At 32.8% G+C, this 9403-nt stretch overlaps 1 protein-coding gene across 1 annotated transcript; it reads left to right on the top strand.

Annotated features, from left to right (window-relative positions):
• Nucleotides 1-7784: 7784 nt before the first annotated feature.
• Nucleotides 7785-8353, top strand: LOC127284398 (uncharacterized). The gene is made up of 2 exons (XM_051309800.1): nt 7785-7871; nt 7940-8353. Exons 1-2 carry the CDS (start codon nt 7785-7787, stop codon nt 8351-8353), a joined length of 501 nt encoding a protein of 166 aa, XP_051165757.1.
• Nucleotides 8354-9403: the final 1050 nt, after the last annotated feature.

The following is a 9403-nucleotide window of genomic DNA, read 5'->3' as shown; positions in this document are numbered from 1 at the left end:
TGAAAAGACCAAAAAATTTAATTAATTCATAAATGTGTATAATTTAAAATTAATCACATACTAAAAAAGAAGTTTAATATTTATGCGTTAATTTTAAAAGAAACTAACTTAAATAAAAGAATAAATTTTTATTCATTATAAGTACACAATAATTTGTGTCATTGTCTTCAGTCATTGGTAATAAAATATTTAAGTGAAAAATAACTTTTAGAAATTATTTTGTAATATTTTGTCATATTGCCATGACAATTCTCCTTCAGGCGATGCAAAATATTCGGCAAAATCGTTTCGCACTCTGTTAGCATCTAGATTATGCAAAGGCTGATGTGATTCTTCATTTTGTCTTGGAATATTCTCTAATGCTGAAACGAAATTTCTTTAGTTTAAAATGCGTGTCTACAACAAGTAATTTTAAACAGATATTATAGATAATAAGTGAATTAAGTATTATATACAGAAATTTATTTTTTAAATTGTTAAATCTACTTTAAAATTTTTTGAAATAATCTACCGTTTACAGGTTGCAACCGATCAGCCGTTGACAAATGAGTATACTGATAATTATTGTCTGGATTATTTAAAGATTCTATTATAATCCAGTTATGAAGACATGTAGTCGCTTGGATGATTCTTCTAACAAGCTCAGTGGAGACTATAATCTCTTTCCGCTATATTCTTCAACGGGCTGCAAGTATTCCAAAAGCACTTTCGACCATTCGCCTTGCTCGACTTAAACGGTAGTTGAATATTTTTTTTTTTTAAATTTAAAGTTTTGCTTCTAGGATAAGGTCGCATAAACCTATAATGGGCATCGCTTATTGCCATTAAATTCATGCTAAACCATCCCTTGTAGCTGTAATACTCTGAACCAGAATTCTGTGGAGCCTATAAGAAATGTCTTTATTTTTTTTAAATTAGAATCGGGAATTTTACTTTTGAAAAATCAATTTTCAAATTACATTGGTTAATTTTAAAGTTATTTGTAAATAATAAATAATTCTTTTCGAAAAAAAATTGTGGCCTTTTGGTCCGTAAATTTACAAATATAGACTTCTTGTTTAAGAAGAGTTTTTATTTATCAAAGGCCAGAAACTGTTGTAAATTTTAGTTATGCAAAGAAATTAAGTAGGTAAATGTTATAGGTAAATATATTGTAAAATTTTTATAAATATATTTGCAATTACCTGCAAAACAACTAATTTTCCATCAATTGCACCAATGCAATGAGGAAAATTCCATTTCTTTTTGTATACTTTGATTATATCATATACGCAAAATATGTTAACCTGAATCATAAGAATAAGAAATTAATTAAACTATACATTTTTAATGAAAATATATTTCTTTAAAAATTGTTTATAGAACTATATATTTCATAGAAGCATTTTAATTACGTTTCTAATTGATAAAAACAATTTTTAGTTTAAGGTTATATGTTAGTTACCTTATTTTTATAATATTTTACAAACAAGTATGTTTAATTTCACTTGTTTATATTTATGTATTTTATACCGTTTCTAGCACGTGTGTCAACATGTGTTTTGAGTTTAACCTAAAAACGGTATAGGTGCGTTAAATTATTTTGCCAGTGTCCCATGTATGCGTAAAAACGCAGAGGGTACAAAAACGCACTTTACAAACGAATAGAAACATTGCTCTCCCTTCAGATCTGCCTAAATATTCGTTTCGATTGGTAGAAGAAAAATTGTCCAATATAATGTGCGTTAAAACGCAACCATGGGACGCTGGAGAAATAATTAAACGTATGCGTTGCGTTTCGCGGAAAAAATTTGAATAAGTATATTAAGTATATATGTATATATATAAGTATATATATACATACATATATATATATATATATGAGGCAAAATTCCTGAAATGTCCGAACAAAAAATTAAAAGTTATCGAATTTAATCCATACTTTTCTAAAATGTTGTTATTGTTGGTGAAAGTCTAAAAATCAGTTATTATTGAATTCAATAAAATAGTTTTTGAATTACAACGTTTTTAATTTTTGACTTTTGAAAAAAAAAATTTTTTTCAATGTACAATATTTATAAGTAGAATGCATAAAAGTTAACATATATATAATGATTTTTAAAGCTTTTTTGACGAGCTACACGCTGTTAATAAATTTTTTTTTTAAATAACATTTGACCTTGAAATTCAAGGTCAAAATGTTAATTTACGTTTATCTCAAAATCGGATTTTTTAAAATTATTTTTAACTATCTCAATGGAAAGCTTGACTAATTTCCTACAAAACATGTAATTTTCAGAAGAGGATCTTTTAAAGTTTTTGAGATATTAATTAATTAATTAATTAATGTTTATAACAAATCAAATATTTTACAAACGAATAAAGTTACCGTAATGCTGAACTTACCAATTGAAAGTTAAGGTAATTCCGCATCCAACGAGCCCTATATGAAGTATTTTGGATAAGTAAATTGTTAATAAACAATTGCAATTTTATTTGTTTGTAAAATATTTTATTTTTTACTAACAACAAGCATCCAAAAGCCCTATATGAAGTATTTTTGTTCAATTTTAGTTAAATAACAATAAAAAATGAAATATCTTACAAACAAATAAAGTTATCGTAATGCTGAACTTACATTTGTTAAGTAAATAATTAATTTTTTAATATGTCAAGTAAATTTTTGTGATAAAATTTAATTTAAAAAAATAAAATAATATAATTCGTTCATTTGAACGTTCAAAACTTTAGGGACATATAATTTTAATTTTAATTAATCAAATTTGTTTAATTAATCGAAGTTAATGAAGTTCTAATTTTTGTTTTATTTTCTAAATAACCTAAACTTTTAGCAAAGATATACATGTGTGTACATATATTCGGATAAAATATTGTATTTATAATTAAAATATAATACAAAAAGTGTCGAACAGATACTGGCAATAACAATAACATGATTTTTTTAAGATTAATTAATCGTCATATGAAAATCCTGTTTGATCTTGTAGTTCCTCCTTCAAAATTTTTTAAAATAATTTTCCAACTCGAACCTGCTTCTTTGTTTCCAATTTTTTAAATATTGGAACCAAAGAATAGAGTGGACATTCAGTAATCTTCTCCTCTGAGGTAACTGATGTGAGAAGATTTTGATAGTAATCAGTAGAGTGCATGTAATAATATGGCTATACATTATGCAATACAACTCAAATTATTTTCACAACTTTCTTTTATATAAATATAATTAGAAAAATTATATTCAATATGATAATTTACTTACAACTATTTTCTTTTACTTTCTGTTTTTTTGTTTCGAACTTATAACCATCTTCCTTCTCATTATCATTATCAGAATCAGATGAAAAAGCACTCAATGTTCTATAACAGTTTCATAAGTTCAAACGTTTTGTTACAATTACATTATTATGCAAGTGATTAATAAGATAAAAATGTTTAGATATAATAAATGATCCATTACTTAACATAAGTAAATTTTTAAATCTTCTATAATTAAATTAAAATTTATTAATTTTATTTCATTTTAAAAACTCCTTTTTGTAAAATATGGAAATTTTAATTAAGCTTTAAAATAGTAATTTTTTAGGCAATTTACTATTAAAAAATATCTTATGGAGCGCTACAGAATTTGTTATTGCTTATCGTTAACTATTTAAATCCAGAAGAACGAAGTGTAGATAAAACAATTTGTGACAAAATATAATTTCGAAAACACTTTCACAGCAATTTGAATAGCAGTATAATAATTTAAATCTTAATTAAAATTATAATTAAATCATTATTTAAATTTTTGACTATTAACCTTACACATTTGGATAATCTAATATTTTTAAATAAATACTTGCCTCATTGGTTTGGACTCATCAAGAAACCTCATCATTTCAAATAATTGAAATTCATCATTATTTTTATTCCTTTTCTTTTTTGACGCAGCTGAACCACTAGGAACGTATTTATTTCTTTCTAATTTTTCTGCCATGTATAATTCTTTAAGTTGTTTTCATCTATTTTTCATAATAACTACAGTAGATGACACACCTAAAGTATTATGAATTTCATTCCATAAATCATTTAACTTTAACGGAGATCGTTCTTTTACGGGCAAGAGATAATTATACAAAGCAGGCCTTTGTGATACTGCTGTAATTAGAGATTCATCCCATTCTTCGTTCCATTTCAAGTTCTTTCCTTTAACTTCTTCAATACCACTAACCTCTGAACTAACTATAGAATATAAACATGACTAAATGTAAATTATCTGTTGTAAAATAATTATTCTGTATTTTTAAAATAATTCTTGTTCATAACCAGAAAATAGTACATGTACAAAATAATAATTAAAATCTGTAAAAAACTATTTAAATTCAGATTTTGAACACCTGTGTCTCATTGGTTAAACACTCCTCTATTAAAGTAATAAAAAAAGAAACAATTAAATAGCATCACTTGTTTAATTAAGTTTTTTTTGTTGATATTTCACCAAAATTGCGTGGATGATGCAATTTAACAAAGTTTAGTGTTACATTCATTTATGCTGCATGGGAAATATGTGAAATTAATTTATTCATTATTATTAAAATTTGTTGTACAAACTACCAATTATCTTAATTTTTTTCAAATATAACTCGATTTTGTATATAAATCGAATTTAATATATTTTAATTTTCTCATGAAAAACAGAAAATTTCCTATTTTTAAGAAATAAGTGTTAATTAAATCGTTAATTGTCTACTTAAAATGAAAAAATTAGAAAGTCAAAAAAAATAATTATCTTGAAAAGAAAGCGAATATAATATAGCATAACATCATAATAAGAAACTTACTCATAGTAACAATATGATTATCATCAATTTTTATGTAATGTTTTATTTCATCGTAATTGTTAAAACATGAATGATTCAAAATAGTACTCATATTCCTTATCAAATATCCGCAATATCCACATTTGTGCTTTGCCTATGAATTGAATAAAAATGTAATTAAATACAAAACTGATTATGTATAAATATTTACATTTTATTATGAAATATTATAATTCATTAAATTAAAAAAATTTGCGTTGTATTAAGAAATTAATAAATTGGCAATTCCTTGTTAGAAACTCAAAATAAACTTTTATTATTAAAATTATAAAATTTTTGATTAAAATTAAATAAAAATTGAATTTGTTTAAAAATATGTGGGCATAATAAAATGCATGATTAAAATGTTTACATGATAAAGGTCCAATTTTAAAAAATATCATTAAAAAAAATGAAAGATTGAAAACTTCTTTTATTATACAAAAATAAAAAACACACTTTATTATTTGACTTTTCTTTAAATAATATAAATATATTTTGATTTTCATTTAAAAACATAACCTCAACAATTTTCTTACTTGACAATTTTCGTCTGACATGTTTATTTCAAATTCGATTAAACAAAACAAATTTGACAATAAGTATACTGACTATTTGTTTACACAAACGGACATTTAAACAAAAAAGATATATAATATTTATTAAAAATGCTGCCAAAGCCACGAAATAGTGCACACAGGAATTCAAAACACAACAACTGCAGGGATGGCACGTCAGTCACTGCAGGGATGGAACGTCAATCACAGCAGAGATGGAACGCTTTGAAAAGAACGCACAGCTCACGGAAACGCAACGCACAACGGAGTCATGGGACTTCACCCTAAAGCGGGACGACCCCCAGGTAAGAGGTCTAGAGGGACGGAGGCCATCAGGGTATCCGCGAAGGACGGCCAGTCCTGGAGACGGATAAGGGGTTTGTTTGGGTAGAGGTGGCAGGTGTACGTATATACCTACTTCTCCCCAAGCGATCCCTTTAAGAAATTCGATGCCGAGGTTCAAGCTCTTGAAGAAAGCGTTAGAGCTTTCGGCGGTGATGTCCTCATTGCGGGAGACTTCAATAGTAAGTCGCCGGAATGGGGAGAGAGCCGCCTAGACAGGAGAGGAACCTTGGTAGCGAATATGGTCGCAGCGAACGACCTAGTGGTGATGAACCGGGGTCAGCAGTTCACATTCAGGCGCGGGTTATCAGGATCGATTATCGATTTGACAATCGCGTCGCCCCGCGTGGTTCGTAGAATAAGAGAGTGGTGCGTTCTGGACGAGACGACCATGAGCGACCACCAGTACATTGAGTTAATAGTCTCTGAGAAAAATCTGGGAGGGAACAATAGACTGCAAGGTGGCAGCAAGAAGCCCTCCTGGAATCTCAAAAGACTAAATAGAGAGAGATTGTCGGAGTCTCTAGCCGAGTCCCGGTTTATTCAGGAACTCGGTTGGACGACGAAGCCATGTACTCTGGAAGAAAAAGTGCGTGAGGCGAGGCTAGTTATTATCGCAGCATGCAGGAACTCAATGCCTTGCCGGCAGAAAGTAAAAGCTAAGAAAGCTCTGTACTGGTGGAATGACGAGCTAGCCCGTCTAAGAAGAGAATGCCATGCAGCGAGGAGGAAGTATACCCACTCTAAGGGAGACCTCCTACTGCAAGAAGAGTGGCATAAAGCCAGGCAGATCTTCAAGCGGGCTATAAGAAGTAGCCAAAGAAAGTGTTGGAAGGACCTGATCGGAGAAGCGGAAAATGACCCATGGGGGTTGGCTTTTAGAGTAGATTCGCGGCAAAAAACCCCCGGTGTGGACAATCCGATTTGGGTCCGAAAAATCATACGTGCTTTGTTCCCCCATGTGGAATGTGGCCCCCGAGAGAACTATACTAACTGTGTAGTACAGAGGGAAGAACTCTTCACACTTGAAGAGCTTAAAAAGGTGTCAAAGACGTTGAAAAATGGCAAAGCGCCAGGCAATGATGGAATACCCAACGAGATTCTTAAAGAAGTTATCGCTGTGTATCCGGAGCTACTTCTCGACGTCTTTAATACATGTCTGGAGTGTGGAAGGTTTTTCAGTGACTGGAAAACACAGAAGTTGTTCCTCTTTAGGAAGGGGGATAAACCTCTAGATAAAGTCTCATGGTTTACACCAATTTGTTTATTGGATACGATGGGTAAACTTCTACAGGGAATGATTCTGGAGAGACTACAGAGAATCCTGGTAGGCGAAAGTAGCTTATTCGAAAACCAGTTTGGCTTTAGAAAAGGCCTGTCAACGGTAGACGCGATTTTAGCGGTTGTTGAAAAGGCAAATAAAGTCAAATCAGCGAAGAAGAAGGGATTTTGCGCACTCGTAGCCATAGACATACGAAACGCGTTCAATTCCGCGAGATGGGATATTAGTATCGAGGCAATCAAACGTAAAGGGGTGCCAACCTATCTGTTGCGAATGATAGATGACTATCTTAGCGATAGATGGGTTGTGTACGAGAGCGATGCATGTCATATGAAAGAAGAGATGACATGCGGAGCTCCCCAAGGATCGAAAGTAGGTCTAACCATATGGAACGTCATGTATGACGGTTTCCTGAGGTTGGACTTACTGAAAGATACGTTTCTAACCGGGTTCGCAGATGACGTGCTTTTAGTGTGCTGTGCGAACGAGATAAATCTTTTACAGATAAAACTCGATGATAGTCTGCGACGAATAGGGTTTTGGTTGGACCAACATGCCCTGTAAATGGCTGTCGAGAAAACCGAGGCTCTGCTCGTCACAGACCGGAGAGACTTTCGATTCCCGCGGTTGGAAATTGGAGGATCTGTAGTTTCATAGGGGACAAAACTGAAGTACCTGGGAGTGACGTTGGACAAACGTTTGAGTTTCGGCCAACATATTAACATCTCGTCACTCCAAGCCACCGAATGCATGGGAAACCTTTCGAGGATGATGCCCAATATCGGTGGTCCCAGGGAAAAGAAACGTAGACTAGTGGCGACTGTGATTCAATCAAAGCAGCTTTATGCTGCCCCTGTTTGGGCTTCGGCCCTAAAGCGATAATACGCAGAGAGTCCAGAAGTAGACTCGTTCAAAAATGGCAGGAGAGATGGGATGGTGAGTCTAAAGGTAGGTGGACCTACCGCCTGATTCCCCTCCTCGCCACATGGTTAGATAGGAAACACGGTGAAGTTGGCTACTACCTTACACAAGCGTTTTCAGGTCATGGTTGTTTCGGACAGTATTTTTATCGATTGAAAATAGAAGCAGAAGCGAGATGTGTGTATTGCAACGGTTCGGGTGTCGACAAAGCAATACACACTGACGACGCAGAGCACACGCTCTTTTTCTGCGGGCACTGGCGTGAACTCAGGCAGGCCAAGTTCTCGGCTGTGGGCACTGAAGTCACATCCGAGAACATGGTTTCTATTATGTTGCAGAGCGCGGACTCTTGGAGGAGCGTCAAGTCCTTCATTACAACTGTAATGAGGACGAAGGAGGACGACAGGAGGAGGTAAACACGGAGAAATCCTGCTGCTCGGCTGGGTGCACGCGCGGGACGGGGGAGACCTTAACTGGCTCTCCTTCTTCTGGCGCTGGCACTTAGTTAAGGACTTAGGAGCGAGAGCAACGGTAAGGAGACTTCCACTAGCGATGTATAAAGCTTAATAGCAGTTCCGCCAGTGGAGTTAAAGTCTAAAAAAGGGTGTGGTTTTTAGTGGGTCGACCAGAACAAGAGCGGTCATCCCCACATAACCTGAGAGTACGGGCTCCAGGTATCTGACTTGGAAGTAGGCCTCCAGGGTTATGCAGATTTTCCACTTTCCTCGTAAAAAAAAAATTAAATAAATAATATAATTTATAATAATAAATATTTATGTTTATGGGTCTAAAGTAATCTTTGTTTTTTATAACCGGAGGGTAGAGTATCATAATTTTCTTCCTTACGGCGTTTCATATTTACTACTCGACAGGTTTTCTTTTCATCTTTTGTAACGACCAAGTGTTCTTTAGTAGTTCGAATTACTCTAGATGTTATTTCGATAGGGTTTCCTTCATTGGTTACGAGATCACGAATCGAATGAAAATTAATTAAAAGAGAATTTTTAAAATTTAATGAAATTCCTTTAACCTTGCAAACCGTGGACTCGGTACCATCAGATTTTCTAACCCTGTAGGCGTAAAATTTAGGTCCGCTAGAAATAAAAGCATTAATATAACTACCTGCTCCGTAATCTTTTTCAACTTGATCCGTTAAATCTCCTAACAAAGAGCCCACAGGGGGTATATATTCTGTAGGATTACCACTGTTTACATAAATGCAAGAATCTGTATCGTAATATAACACCCGTCTATCCAAGTTATACAGGTAATTATATAACTTTAGACGAGCTTGTGCAGTTGTGTATGCAGCAATAACAGCACTTGTGTTTGGAGCAGGTGTTATTGCTTCGGACCTTTTACCCAACAGACGTAGACAATATCATTGTTTACAGGTACAATGTCATAAATCTCAACCTCAGGGTTATGAAGTAAACGTAATAATTCATACGTGTTTCTACAATTGT

The sequence above is a fragment of the Leptopilina boulardi genome, unplaced genomic scaffold, assembly GCF_019393585.1.
Source record: "Leptopilina boulardi isolate dan_hultmark-lab unplaced genomic scaffold, ZJU_Lbou_2.1 LbouV2_324, whole genome shotgun sequence".
NCBI classification, from domain to species: Eukaryota; Metazoa; Arthropoda; class Insecta; order Hymenoptera; family Figitidae; genus Leptopilina; species Leptopilina boulardi.
This window is presented reverse-complemented; position numbering and strand designations above follow the sequence as displayed.